The sequence below is a fragment of the Emys orbicularis genome, chromosome 3 (genome assembly GCF_028017835.1).
Source record: "Emys orbicularis isolate rEmyOrb1 chromosome 3, rEmyOrb1.hap1, whole genome shotgun sequence".
Classification (NCBI taxonomy): Eukaryota; Metazoa; Chordata; order Testudines; family Emydidae; genus Emys; species Emys orbicularis.
In genome coordinates this window covers 105,928,825-105,944,680 of record NC_088685.1, presented here as the reverse complement: position 1 = coordinate 105,944,680, position 15,856 = coordinate 105,928,825, and the positions used below count along the sequence as shown (strand labels likewise).

General features: G+C 46.7%; 1 protein-coding gene across 1 annotated transcript in view; it reads left to right on the top strand.

The window, feature by feature from the left end:
- AHI1 (Abelson helper integration site 1) overlaps positions 1–15,856 on the top strand; it is a 181,197-nt gene that overhangs the window by 133,896 nt on the left and 31,445 nt on the right. Inside the window, exon 21 of the mRNA XM_065401145.1 lies at positions 11,094–11,159. Within this exon, the coding sequence (XP_065257217.1) occupies positions 11,094–11,159 (66 nt within the window). The remainder of the gene's footprint in view (positions 1–11,093; positions 11,160–15,856) is intronic.

The following is a 15,856-nucleotide window of genomic DNA, read 5'->3' as shown; positions in this document are numbered from 1 at the left end:
TTTTCCCTGTATATAGTTGTTATCCTTCACTATCTTAGTTCGTTAGTAAGTTTAAGTAGGGGGATTTCCCCTCCACCCCCCAATATTTTTCCCTATTGCCGGGGCATGCTGCAGCCCCAGGGGTTCAAGCCATGCGATAGGTGTGGTAAGCCTATGCCCAGAGGGGATCCACACGCCGCTTGTCTGAAGTGCCTGGGAGAGGGTCATTTGCAAGACAAGGGAACCACTTGCAGAGGCTTCAAGCCCAGAACTAAGAAGGAGAGAGACTATCGCCTCAAGCTCTTCTTGATGGAGTCCGCTCTCTGGCCCCAACCAGCTCAAGAGCCAGCACCGGCAGCATCGGTGCACAGCGCACCAGCCTCAGTGCGGGACATCTCGGCACCGAGGAAGGACCTGAATAAGGAGCATCAGCACCGTTCCCCTGCGCGAAAGACCAGCTCATCGGTGTGGCACCGATCGCTATCCCCAGTGTTGCATAAGAAGAAGAAGGCGTAACGGGGCTGCTCCGCCGCCAAGAAGAGCAGACAGGACTCCAGCATGGTGCGTCCCAAGGTGGGACACCAGAAGGCTGGTCCATCGGTCCCGGCACTGTCGACTCCGGCTTCGAAGGGGGGGGGTCTGTCAAGTCCAGTGTCAGTGGACTCTCCGGTCCAGGAAGTGTTGGAGGAGGACCTGGACCTCCCCTCCAGACCAGACACCTTTGAGGCCATGCGGACTTAATTGCAATGACGGCACAGTCCCCAGCCTCCTATTCCCATGCACCAGCTCAGGTGCAGGCAGTGCAAGAACCAGCTGCTGCACTACTTCCGGCACCGTCTGCGGCACCGATGGCGACACCTCCTATCCGGCACTGGGGCAAGCCCACCATGATGCGGCACTGTTCCCCATCACCACAGTACTGCTCCCCGGCACCTTCGGGATACGCACCTCCCTGGTTGGGCTTGGACTATTTATCAGAATCAGAGTCGGAGTTGCACGTGTCCCGACACAGCTGATACTGGTCGAGATCCCAGCACCAGTCTCAGTACCGTAAGGTGGAGGAACACTCGTTACGGATGGTGTCCTGGCCTCTCCAGTGGCAGGGACCAGTACAATGGCCCTTTTGGACACCATGGGCCTACCACTAGGACTAATGGCATGGTTCCAGGGCAGCATTGGTGGTCTCCGTTGCCCATGCCACACCTTCTGTGATGTCTGTTTCCCCATATCAGTCATGGGCTCCCGAGGACCCACCACAGGGTTCAGACCCTGGGCCTCCCGTATTGAGTGCAAGGTCAGAGATGCCAATGATGGTGGCTCCCATACCACCAGTAGCAGCAACGATGGATATCCCTGAGCAAATCACCAGGAAACCAGAGGGGCAGGAAGACCCCGTCCCACCTCGAGCCTCGTCTTCTCCCTCGCAGGACGAGGCAGTGGTGGGCACTACCACGTCCCTTCTGGCGATGGACATGAAAGCCCACCAGGACTTCCTTAGGAGGGTGGCCCAGAACCTCAACATGACGACGAAGGAGGTGGTGGAAGACTCAGACTGCATGGTGGACATACTCTCCCTGGAGGGTCCCTCCAAGGTGGCACTGCCACTTATAAAAGTCATTCAGAACACCACAAAGGTGCTCTGGCAAACCCCACCCTCTATACCACCAATGGCCAGGGAAGTAGAGAGGCGCTACTTTGTCCCTCAGAAGGGGTACGAGCACCTCTTCACTCCTCTCCCCCCCCCCCCAGGGACCTTGATAGTGGATGCAGCAAACCACAAAGAGCGGCAGGGGTTGCCAGGGCCTGCCCCTAAGAATAAAGACGCTAAGAAGCTGGACCTCTCTGGTCGAAAAGTATGAGGGGGGCTCCAGCTTCGAATTTCCAACCAGCAGAGGGTAATTAGCTGCTGTGTGTACAACCCGTGGAATGCCCTCTCTAAATTTCAGGAACTGCTTCCATCGGAATCCCAACAGGAATTCACTGCAGTCCTGGAAGAGGGCAGGGTGGGGACTAGAACCTCCCTCCAGGCTGCTCTGGACTCCGCTGACTCGGCAGCGCGAACCATGGCTACGGGCATCACAGTGAAGTGTAGCTCATTGCTACAGATCTTGGGACTCCTGGCAGAGGTCCAGAATACCATACAGGACCTCCCATTTGACTGTGGGGGGCTGTTTGCTGACAAGACAGACTCGAGACTGCACAGTCTCAAGGACTAGAGAGCAACCCTCAAGTCTCTGGGAATTCACACCGGCATGCCAGAGAAAACCCTTCAAGCCTAAGCCCCCCTCATGATTCTCTCTAGGTCCCCCCAGGCAGGACTATAATTGAAGGAGGGGCAGAAACAACGGGAGGTGTTCCCTGCAGTCGTCCTCCTCCCCTGGAGTCAGGGCTCCTCCAAGTAGCCTCCCGGCTGTAAGCCCAACTTTTGAAGTTGCGCCTAGGGACAGAGCGCCAGCCCAAATCCTGGATCCTTGCCCTCCCTTTGTGAATCGTCTGTCCCACTTCTGCCATGCCTGGGCCCCGATTACTTCAGATCGCTGGGTCCTGAGCACGGTCGGGGTGGGATATTCTCTCCAATTCTGGCCCTACCTGCCTTCCCCAGCCCTCTTCAGAGATCCCTCTCATGAGCAGGAAGTGCAGTCGCTCCTCGCGCTGGGCACAATAGAGGAGGTTCCTCAGGAGTTCAGGGGCAGGGGATTCTACTCCCGATATTTTCTCATTCCCAAGGCCAAGGGTGGGCTCAGCCCTATCCTAGATCTGTGAAACCTCAACACATTCCTAAGAAAGCTGAAGTTTCATATGATCTCTCTAGCCATCATCATTCCTTCCCTGGATCCGGGGGACTGGTATGCCACCCTCAACTTACTTCAGCAAGCTGGGGCTCATTCTGAATGTTCCTAAGTCTACACTGGTCCCAACCCAGAAGATAGAGTTCATTGGGGCTCTCCTGGACTCCACTCAGGCCAGAGCCTCCCTACCCGAGTCCCGGTTCCAAAGCATCAAGGGCATCATCGACAGCCTCCACCGGTTCCCAACTACCCCGGCCAAAAACTGCATGAAGCTTCTGGGGCATATGGCAGCCTGCACGTATGTAGTGCAGCATGCCAGGTTGCACTTTCGCCCCCTCCAGGCTTGGTTGGTGAGGGTATACAGACCCAACCGGGACTCTCAGGACAGACTTGTTACCCTTCCGCCCAAGATTCTCGAGTACCTCAGCTGGTAGCTTCAACCTCATGTGGTCTGTGCAGAAGTACCCATCGCCAAACCTCAGCCCTCGCTGTCACTGGTCCCGGACACATCACAGACGGGCTGGGTAGTGCACCTGGGCAGTATCAGAACTCAAGGCATGTGGTCACAACCAGAACTATCGCTGCATATCAACGCCAGGGAGCTGAGAGCGGTTCACCTGGCTTGCCAGACATTCCAGGCCCATCTTCAGGGCAAATGTATCTCAGTACTGACAAACAACACCACAGCAATGTTCTATATAAATAAACAGGGTGGTGCTCACTCCTCTTCCCCGTGCCAGGAAGCTCTCCGACTGTGGGACTTCTGCGTCGCATATTACATCCAACTACAGGCCTCATATCTGCCGGGAGCACAGAATGAACTAGCGGACCACCTCAGCCACTCGTTCAACACTCACGAGTGGGCACTCAGAGTGGATATCACCCTTTCAATCTTCCGGAGGTGGAGCTATCCCCATGTGGACCTGTTCACGATGCGGAGCAACAGAAAGTGTCAGCTGTTCTGCTCCTTTCAGAACCACAGCCATGGAGGATGCCTTTCACCTACCGTGGATGAGTCGCCTGCTAATGCGTTCCTGCCCTTCCCCCTCCTACACAAGGTCCTCCTCAAGATCCAGCAGGACAGGGCTTCAGTCATCCTCATAGCACCAGTGTGGCCCTGACAGCACTGGTTCACCACGCTGCTGAATCTATCAGTGGACAGGCCAGTGGCCCTTCCTATGCTCCCAGACCTCGTCACACAGGATCACGGCCAAGTACAATATCCCAACCTGGAGTCCCTCCACCTCATGGCATGGAAACTCCATGGCTGAACCAGCTTGAACTGCAGTGCTCGGACTCTGTTAGGGAAGTTCTGTTGGGGAGCAGGAAGCCTTCCACTCACACAATGTACCTGGCGAAGTGGAAGCGTTTCTCCATTTGGTCCCTACAGAAAGGTACCTCCCTGCAGCAAGCCTCTATTCCCCTTGTGCTAGACTACCTCTTGTACCTGAAGCAACGGGGGTTGGTGATATCATCGATTAAGATACACCTAGCGGCCATCTCGGCCTTCCACCCGGGAGTGGTGGGCAGGTCAGTCTTTAGCAATCCCATAGTGGGCTGATTTCTTAAGGGCTTGGATAGGCTTAACCCCCAGGTGAGGCAGCCCCTTCCTCAGTGGGATCTTAACCTGGTCCTTTCCGACTCATGGGTCCTCCTTTTGAGCCCCTGGCAACCTTCGCCTTAGGCCACCTTCCAGGAAAGGTAGGCTTTCTGGTGGCCATAATCTTGACCAGAAGGTCTCCAAGCTCACAGCCCTGACTTCCGAGCCCCCCTACATGGTCTTTTACATGGACAAGGTGCAGCTACGCTCTCACTACCCAAGGTAGTATCCCAATTTCACGTTAACCAGGACATATTTCTACCAGTATTCTTTACTAAATCTTATGCCAGCAACAAAGAGTGGACACTCCGTTCCCTGGACGTAAGGCATGCCCTAGCCTTCTACATTGAATGCACAAAGCCGTTTCGTAAATTACCACCGCTTTTTATTGCAATTGCCGAGAGGATGAAAGGGCTTCCCATCTCGTCCCAGCAGTGCGTGCACACACACCTGTTGGAATGAACACGAGCAACACATCTCGAAGAACAACAGTTACAAAAGGTAGGTAACCATCTTTTTTTCCTGGCAGAAACTCTGGGGGGAAAAATTTAAAGGACTTCTAAGATGGGGAAACACAAGTGGGAGTTATTGATGCCAATTTCCCTTGGCCTCTTGGGTCATCTTGAAAGGAGACTGGTTGCTCTTCCACTCAGCAAAAATGCAAATAGTCCAGTCACCCAGCAAGACATCCAGGGCCTGATTTTCCTGTTGCTTACATAGGTGTGAAATAGGAGTTAACATCATCGTAGTTATCAGAAATATGCAGTGTAAAGCAAGCATTGTATAAAAGTGGAGAATCAGGCGCCAGATTCCAGACTATGTGAAAGATACAGGTAAAGAATCATTTCTTTCACTATATTTTTCTCTTTGGATGTGAATTTCTGGCATGTCGGATGTGTAATTTGGTTACTCGGGTTAAGTAATTGGTTGTGCATTGCCTGTATTGTAAGACTGCTACTTTTGATACCTCCTTAGGCTACTTCTCTTTTGCATCTGCTCCCTGTACTTTGAGAGATTACAAGTTTAAGGGTGTCTTACTTTTCTTCTGGCTCCTCCTATGGCTCGGGATCACCTCAGACACAAACATACACCTAGTGTGAGGGTACTGGCTCCTTACTCAAGAGAACGTCCCTGTGTGTTGTACATAAGGAGTATATAGGTACCTGTGGAATGCAGAAAATTTACTATATTTGGAATTTAGTAAATTGATACTGTCTCACAAAATCTGGCATGAAAAATATAATACAAATTGGTTTAGATTGCTATACTCTTGTATACCAAAAACATATTAAAAATAATAAGGGATGTTTTGATAGAAAAGAGTTGGGGGAGGGAGTGTCCGGCAGTGTTGGCAATTCTCGTTATTTTATCATATGTCTTGCAATATTTGCCTAGGCTTCAGGATCCATATGATTATGTTAAAATCACAATTTTCATTTTTTTTTAAAGTAAGTTTCTAGCCCTCATGGTTATGGAGAAAAATTGGAAAATGTGACTTGCATGCATCCTAAAGTCTCAGCAATCTCAAGTAAAATAAAAAGAACCCAAAATGTATTGGGTTTTTTTTTTTAAACTCATGATTTTTAAGCCAATATCAAAACGTGATGGAGAGTGTGACTCATAGTTTTTAAATGCTTGAGGGTTAGCAATAGAATAGAATAGAATCCAGGTGGGATACTGAGGGACTGGTGTTAGAACCAGCCTTATTTTACATGTGTTAATGTAGGAGAGGGAGTGAATAGCATAGTAACGCAATTTGCAGATGGTACTCAAAGTAGTCTAGAGATCAGAAACATGGGTAGAAAATAACAAAAATTATCATCTGTTTTGAAAAATACTAGCTTATTACACCTGAGGAAAAGTAATCTTAAATGCACATACTGAGTGGGAGGTAGAAATCTAGGAAGTATCATAACCATCTGAAGGAACTGCAGCAGTAGTAGTGGAGAAATACCCAGCTTGGGCACCTGTTCCATCTTCAGGGTCTAGGAGGAGAAACCTTCCCCTAATCCTCAGGTACATGGGCCTCAGCTACGCTCCCCTTCTCCAGTTATATGGTCTAAGGGAGGCCAAGTAGGACCTCTCGGGAGCGGCAAGGACTTCCCAGGAAACAAGCTGCTAGAGTGGGCTAAGTGGGATCCTTTGTCCCTCTTCATCCTAAAAATCTTGACACCTCCTAGATAGCCATGTCACCAACAGACTCCAACATTATTTTCTGTCTGCTAACTGCTTGCTTGCCTCAACATACTCCCACCCTTCTACCTCATAGTCTATCAGCCACCAGCATTGTTCTTTCTGCCCTCCATTCTTCCCTCCTTCCCTCCCTCTTCTTTCCTTTCACCATTTCCTCTTATCTTCTGCACCTCAGTGTCCTCCTTATGCTTCCTTGCTCCTTCTTATTCATTTCCCCTCTCCATAATTAAAACAAAGAGAAAAGGTTGGAACTAATGAGACACCTTCTCCCATCACTAGAGCTCATCATCACCCTTAACACTTTTCCTGTATGTAGCAGCCCTTTTCCTGACTCTTCATCCGTTTTTTGAATCTTTAGACCATAAGCTCTAGAGCAGGGACTGTGTCTTCCTATATGTTTGTGCAAATCCCAATATATTTGGACACCACAATATAATATTTATTTGTGTTACCACAATATCCATAATAAGTAATAATGCTAAAAAAGATCTAGGCCTGATAGCAAATTAGATTTAAATTTGAAGTGCAGTAAGGCTGCAAAAAAATAAAAAATCAGTTCCATTTTAGGATGACATCATGGAGCAGAGAAGTACTAATTCTTTTCTATTTGGCTCTGATGCTACCACATCTGGAATACTGTGTTTGGTTCTGGGTATCATATTACCAGAAAACTACTGACAAATACAAAAATATCAAAGCTAATGGGGGTCTGACATAGAAGAAAAGATTAAGAATGGTGTATATACAGCTTGACTAAGTGGTGACAAAGTAGGGGTCATAATTGTCTACAAATATTTGGAGGGTGTAGATACCAAAGAAAATTGAGTTAGAGTGGCACAGAGGTATAACTAGAAGTCATGGGATGAAATTAAGAAAGGGTGACTATCTGGCAAAACTTTCTGACTGAAATTTTTGTAGACTGTGGAATAGGCTCCTAAGAACACTGATGTGTAATCCCCATCATTTCAGAATTTAAAATGGCACTGTGCAAAACACTAGAATATGTACAGTAGGGAACAAATTCTGCATTAGCAGGGAGAAGAACTGGATGATCTAATGGAGTGGTTTTCAACCCATGGTCTGTGGACCCCTGGCAGTCCCACAGACTGTCTAAGACTTCCAAAAAGGTCCGCACCTCAATTCAAAATTTTTGGGGGGTCCGCAGATGAAAAAAAGCTTGAAAACCACTGATCTAATGTGTTTTCTACCTCCAACTTCTGTGATTCCATGATTTTACTGACCATGTGCTCAATGTAGTTTTCTTGGTTTTAGGAATAAAGCAGTAGAGCCTGGTTTTGCAACCTGGGGGGAGGGAAAATGGGTCACTGGTGCCCCCCACTACAGTCTGAGTCCCCCAGAGCCCCTTCCCCCAGTTCCTACCTTACCCTCCCTGCTGGTGAGCCCAAAGCCCTCGAGGGATGGGTCTGTCCTGCTTCCCAGTTCCTGGCACCGAGAGGAGCCAATGCCACATGAGCCGCTGGCAGATAAGGGCCTAGTTACTGGCACATGGCATGATGCAGAGTGGGACCCAGGTGCCAGCCAGCCAGGCCAGACTAGGGCACTCTCCCCCCCCCCCCCCCAGCTACATTTTAAAAAGAAGGGGGCATGGCATCCCCTTTTAAAAAGTGTGGGAGGGGGAATAGCCCTGTGGCCCCCGTATCTCCAGTGCCTAAGAATAAAATAGAGTGCTGGTTCTAGGATTGACTGAGCCCTGGTGCAAGAATGGGAAGTGTAGGGTGTATGCAAAACAATTGAAAAGGCATCACACATACGCCTAATGGCCGCCAGCAAGTTTGGTTGTCATTTGGCAAGTGCCTCTTTTTTTTCCCCTTGATCTGCTGGGCAGAATTCAATTTTAGAATACACTGTGATTGGTCAGGTAAGCTAGAGTCTGATGAAGTACTAATACTTAACGGTCTTGAAATCCAACCAACTGGTACATCTATGGGGGTTCTTCCATGGAAGGGCTTAAATATTCACAAAGGCTTTGTTCAGCTAAGGTTAATGTGGCAAAAGAGGGCATTCCCAGTTAGCTTTTTCATCCTGTCTCTCTCAGGTGGGCTGACTCCTAGTGTGCTAGCTCCAACTCCTCTGAACACATCCATCCTACACTCCAAAAATAGTAATATCATGGAATCTGAATACAACATGGTTGAATTGTTTTCACTTTACAGCAAAGAGGAGATGTGTTAAGAATCATGCTAGAGCCAGATATGTCCAAGGCTTTAGGACAATTCTGAAAAAATTATGTTTTAGTGACACTGTGAAAAGGAGTCATGCTTTAAAAGTATTGAAGGAGCCAGTTATATCTCCATGGTATAATTTTGAAATTTAGATGGGAGCTTAAGTGTACTGGGGAAATTACTTATTCACCACAGCAGACCCTATCCTGCTACCAATCCCTGTGTTTGGAGCATGCAGCTGTGGTCATAACTCTGCTTGAACTCTCACTCTGTCCGCTCTTGGATGGGATCTGTACACACACTATCACGTATACCATTTAAAAATATACCGCATACTCCTTCAAGTGGAAACTCCTTGGGTTCATGTTGTAATAAAAGTTTAGCACAACATCGGAGTACATTCAAAATATTCCGGGGGGTGGCTCATGGCTTTGAGAATATTATTTCCTAACAGCTCACCTAACTATAAGGAGAACTTGATGAGACCTTCTATAGAATACAAATACCTTACAAAAAAGAGAGAGAAACATTCAATATTGTAATGGGGGCTATATAAGTTCCTTAACTAGTTACCTAGATAATATTAATAATAATCCTGATGAATCATTGTTGAGCAACAACTCCCACCCTCCAGGCTAAGCACACTGCCTGCAGAGTTCTTTCTGCTCAGAGAATGAAAGATGAGGAATAGGCTGAAACCTGCATGGCTGTGTTAACTACCAGTATGCCATTTACAAGCCGCTTAAATTGTACTGTAATACAGATGTGATGTGTTCAGAGCCTGTATATTTATCAGATGAGATTTAAAGGTTTATTACTCTGTGTGTACTCTACAAAAATTCAGTAGCACTTTGGTAGTATGGATAGATATGCTAGTAAAATGTAAGAATGGATTGCAGCCATTTGCTTTGATACTTTATTAATGTATGGTTAATCTGGTAAACGCCATATTGCATATTATATATTGCATCTCATAAATGAGCTGGAGATGAGTTTAGAGAAGCTTAAGTTTCCTGGTTACCAAGTATCCTTCTCCTAGATGAGTTAAAACTAGTCATCATGTGAAAGTGCATTATACTTGTGCAGAGAGAGGAATGCAGGTCACTTGAGATTTTAGAGGAGACCACAAATTCTGCTCTCCTTGCTGAAGATTGCTATAATGATGGTCCTTTAAAAAATACGTGGTGATGGCCTAATAGAAATAGTACTGGGAAAATAAAAGCAGCATCAAATTTAAGATGTGCATTCATTTGTTTGGGAAAAAAAGTTAAAAGACTTTTTTTTAAGAGAAAAGGAAAGAGAAAAAGGTATAGGTGCTGAAAACATTTGAAGTGAGTGTGAGATGGAAGAAATAGAGGTTGAATGAGATTTCTCATAAATTTTAAACTGGTTTATAATTTAGCACAATCTGCTGTGGGTGAAAAACATCACTTCCAAATGCCCATAGTTGATTCTCCCATTAAAATATCGTAGTCCCTTTTATCCTGGTTACATGCTGGCGTACGTGTGCACAATGTTTCTATTCTGAGTTGTAGTATGCACTCTTCAGCACGCAGAGAATCTGGTTTCTCCTTTAATAAATTAGGTAATTGACACCTTCGCTATTTCAGTAGCGCTGACAAATGCCTTGTATCGGCTCAGTTACTATGAGGGAGCTGCTTTCAGTATAATGGAGAAAAATAGTTTTTTCATAATTATTCAATTCTAAATGTACCTTCAGTGAATGCTTCTAAATTTGGAGAAACCTGCCAAAGGTTTGTAGTTCTGCTACTTGAATTATATCAAACTTTCCAGGTACTGGTACATCCAAATTTAAGCACACTTGTAGCATTGCTAAAATGTTAGTTATATCTAATATTCCATTTATTTCAGTGAAATGATCATGAATAATGGCAGCAAAGTACTGTTAAGAACCAGCAGTGAAAAGGTTGTTTGTTTCAAATGAACCAAAAATGAGCCATTATATTAAAATATATATATATATCAGTTTCAGCATAATAATCAGAGGTGAAATTCACTGCATGATCTCCATGAACCACCATTGTGTAGTTTGTAATGCAGGCAAGCTCAGAATGAGTACTCATTAACAGCCTTTTTTCTTACCATAAGGAGTTATCTTTAGTGGGGTGCATATAGCAAAGGAGTTTTAATTAAATCTTCTCCTAAATAACTTTTAATCAATACTGCTACGAATATTATCCAATATCACTTGTATTTTGCCTTGGGAAAACAAAAATTAATATTTATTACAGTACACTGTTGTGTTTACAGTATATGACAAGTGCTCATTTTGAAAACTATCCTTACCAAAATTTTGCATGCTAATGTTAAAATAATTTCTTCTTTTAGAGTGATGACCTTCTGGTTACATCATGTATGAGAGGAGCAAATAATTCTACACCAGTGCAAGAGATAGTACGTATTATGCAATTGTTTGTTGTTTCAATACCTGCCACACTGTATGTATAATTTTGGAAATGTTAATCTACACCACCACTATCACTCCTCCGTCTCTGACTGTTTTGTAAATCTAGCCCTTTAAAAATGCCTGGAAAACAAACATTTTGGCTGAGGGACATGGGGTTTTTTTTGTTTGTTTGTTTTACCCAGAACATATTTTTTGATTTCCTGAAAGTTTTTGGAATTTTGGGGTCTGGTTCATAATTTTTTTTTTTTTTGCCAGCGAACCAAAAAATCAGTTATTTGCCCAGCTCTAATTCAGATATCTCTAATGGGATAATGAAAATAATGGTAGCTTCCACTTTTATTTTTAATCAGTGATTCCCTAATTTCCCTAAACCAATCACAATTCAAGGTACAATGGTACCTAAATTTTTGATTTGTCTTGCTTTTCTTTTAAGCGTGTTGCAAGTTTGTCAGGTCATTAGATTTTTGTAATTTTTTTCAGATATTGAACAACCACTGAACATTTTACTATAAGATATTGCAAAAATACACAGCACTTTCTGTTCTGCCTTTCATTTTGTGCATTCTGCTGAATATTTACCTCAAGTTATGTTCCTTTTACCTTAAGTGACCTATTGGTTTTCACAGTATTCTCTCCAAGGAGTCCTTGCATTTCTCAGTTAGTTGATATTTTGAGAGCATCCCTTGCTGGATGTGATCGTGCAAGCTGCATCCATCTAAATTTTACACTGGCAGTGTTGGTTTTGATCATATTATTGCCTTTCCTGATGTGGAGAGGAGACGTATAATTGAGAGGGAGGTATTCAGTTACTCGGTTTCTTTGGTCCTTTAGGGCATGTCTACACTACGAAATTAGGTCGATTTTTATAGAAGTCGATCTTTAGCAACTGATTTTATACGTCGATCGTGCATGTCTCCACTAAGCGCATTAGGTCAGTGGAGTGCGTCCTCAATACCGTTGCTAGCATTGTCTCACAAGTGGTGCACTGTGGGTAGCTATCCCACAGTCCCCGCTGCCCATTGGAATTCTCGGTTAAGCTTCCAATGCCTGATGGGGCAAAAACATTGTTGCAGGTGGTTTTGGGTACATGTCATCAGTCTCCCTCCCTCCCTCCCTCCCTGAAAGCAACAGCAAACAATCATTTTGCGCCTTTTTTCCTGGGTTATCCGTGCAGACACCATAGCACAGCAAGCATGGAGCCCGCTCAGCTGTACGCTACTTTTGTGAGCATTGCAAACACCTCGCGCATTATCCTGCAGTATGTGCAGAGCCTAGCTAGGAGCTGCCAGCACGAGGAAGATTGTGAGGAGGACATGGACACAGACGTTCCTGAAAGCACATGATGTGGCAATTGGGATATCACGGCGGCATTGGGGCATGTTGATACAGTGGAACGCCGATTCTGGGCCCAGCAAACAAGCACAGGCTCGTGGGACCGCATAGTGTTGCAGGTATGGGATGATTCCTAGTGGCTGCGAAACTTTCGCATGCATAAGGCCACTTTCATGGAACTTTGTGAGTTGCTTTCCCCTGCCCTGAAGCGCAGGAATACCAAGATGAGACCTGCCCTGACAGTTGAGAAGCAAGTGGTGATAGCCCTGTGGAAGCTTGCAACGCCTGACTGCTACCGGTCAGTCAGGAATCAATTCAGAGTGGGCAAATCTACCGTGGGGGCTGCTGTGATCCAAGTAGCCAGGGCAATCAATACCCTTCTGCTAAGAAGGGTAGTGACTCTGGGAAATGTGCAGGGCATAGTGGATGGCTTTGCTGCAATGAGGTTCCCTAACTGTGGTGGGGCGATAGACGGAACGCAGATCCCTATCTTGGCACCGGACCACCTTGCCAAAGAGTACATAAACTGCAAGGGGTACTTCTCAATGGTGTTGCAAGGACTGGTGGATCACAAGGGCTGTTTCACCGACATCAACGTGGGATGGTCGGGAAAGGTGCATGACGCTCGCATCTTTCAGAACTCAGGGCTGTTTGGAAAGCTGCAAGAAGGGACTTTCTTCCCAGGGTACGTCTACACTACCCGCCAGATCGGCGGGTAGCGATCAGTCTATCGGGGATCGATTTATCACGTGTAGTGTAGACGCGATAAATCGATCCCCGATCGCTCTCCCGTTGACTGCTGAACTCCAGCTCGGCGAGAGGCGGAAGCAAAGTTGACGGGGGAGCCGTTGAAATCGACCCCGCGCCGTGAGGACGCGAGATAAGTCGAAATAAGATACGTCGACTTCAGCTATGCTATTCTCGTAGCTGAAGTTGTGTATCTTAGGTCGATCCCACCTCCTCTCCCCCCCCCCCCCAGTGTAGACCAGGCCCCAGACTGGAAAATTACCGTTGGGGATGTTGAAATGCCAATAGTTATTCTTGGGGATCCAGTCTACCCCTTGCTCCCATGGCTCATGAAGCCATACACAGGCAGCCTGGGCAGCAGTAAGGAGCAGTTCAACTATAGCCTGAGCAAGTGCAGAATGGTGGTAGAATGTGCCTTTGGGCGTTTAAAAGGGCGCTGGCGCAGTTTGCTGAGTAGGTTAGACCTCAGCAAAAGCAATATTCTCATTGTTATTGCTACTTGCTGTGTGCTCCATAATATCTGTGAGAGTAAGGGGGAGACGTTTATGGTGGGGTGGGAGGTTGAGGCAGATCGCCTGGCGGCTAATTTTCAACAGCCAGACACCGGGGCAATTAGAAGAGCACACGGAGGCGCGCTGCGCATCAGAGAGGCTTTGAAAAATAGTTTCATGACTGACCAGGCTACGGTGTGATAGTTGTGTGTGTTTGTCCTTGATGCAAACCTGCCCCCTTTGGTGAATGTACTTCCCTGTAAGCCGATCCCTGTCCCCCCTTCGACCATAGCTGGCACAGGAAATAAAGTCCCTATTGTTCTGAATCCATTCATTCTTTATTTATTAAAAAAAAAAACTTGAGATGACTGGCAACGCTGACTAGTAAAAGGAAGCCCGAGTGTACAAAGGGTTTGATAACGGGGTGGGGGAGGAGGGAAGGACAAGGCTACATTGCTTATTGTAGCCACACTACAAATCAAAGCTGTTTGAATGACAGCCTTCTGTTGCTTGGGCCATCCCCTGGAGTTGAGTGGCTGGGTGCCCAGAGCCTTCCCTCTCCCCCCATTCTTGGACGTCTGGGTGAGGAGGATATGGAACTTGGCGAGGATGGCAGGTGGTTACACAGTGGCTGCAGCGGAGGTCTGTAGTCTAGTTGCCTTTCTTGCAGCTCCACCAGATGCCTCATCATGTCTGTTTGCTCCCCCATTAGCCTCAGCATCTCCTCCTGTGTGTTACAATCACGCTCACTGTATGCTTTCCTGGCCTCTGCCACCAAATACCTCCATGCATTCAGCTGTGCCCTATCAGGGCAGGAGGATTGCATGAGCTCTGAAAACATGTCATTGCGAGTGCGTTTTTTTCACCTTCTAATCTGCGATAACCTCAGGGACTGAGTTGATGCGGGGAGCATAGAAACATTTGCAGCTGGAAAAAAGGGAGAGTAGAGTTTACAGAAGATACTTTTCTGAGAACAAAAGGGAGACTCTTTCACAGTGAATCAAGCAATTCACAGCAGACAGCACGTGTTTTAGGAACAAGGTTGCATTTTGCCTTTATATTGAGCGCCTGCCGGAATGGTGACACATCACACACGGCTGGGCAACAGAATTCGGGGGATGTGGGGTTGGCTTCTTCTGCGTTCATAACGTGGGAATGGTTTCAAACTGCAGCACCCTCCTGCCCCATAGCAACCAGTGCCGGTTGTATTTGCCGTTTAAAAGGAGGGGCTGCGGTATTGGGGTGAATGTGCAGCACAACCCTCCCCTCAGCATTGCTATCTCTGGCTGCTATCCTTGTTGTGTGAACCGAGGGCAGCAGAACTGTACCTGGCATACCCCAATGGAGGGACTCACCCTCAAGTGAACAGCACTCGCTAGGCAGGGGACATGGGTTCCAAAGCCCAATGAGTTGAGAGAGGGTGGGGACAGGTACTTGTACCTGGTGGTGTGGGCCCTGTTTAAGGGTCCTAGACACCATTTGACCCTTCCTCTCTCCATGGTATAATAAGAGCTAATTTAGACTCAATTAAGAGTCTTGTTACATGCTGCAGAACTGAAATCACTTACACCTAGGTATCCGTATTAGAGCTACTTTGGGATAGTGCCTCTTTTAGCCAAGCACAAACAGTCCAGCATGCCCAGGGTCTAATGTGTCGGGGATCACCAAACAGAGGGGATTACTGTTCCCTTACAAAACTTCCCGTATTTCAACCAGATAACCATGAATGATATCACTCTCCTGAGGCTGACACAGAAAGATAAAGACCGAATGTTGCATGAATGCAACCAAAACCCAGGACCTTTCACTGCCATGCTTTGTGCTGCAATGATTCCAGACCACTTGCTGCTAGCTGGGCGTGGTAAAGTGTCCTACCATGGAGGACGAAATAAGGCAGCCCTCCCCAGAAACCTTCTGCAAAAGCTTTCAGAGTACCTCCAGGAGATCTTCATGGAGATGTTCCTGGAGGATTCCCGATCCATCCCCAGACACGTAAACAGACTTTTCCATTAGCTGTACTGGCTGCGAATGCATCCCAATTGTTCAGGGCAAATCAAACATTAAACACAATTGCTTTTAACCCCTGTAGTGTCGTTACAAATGTGCACTCACCA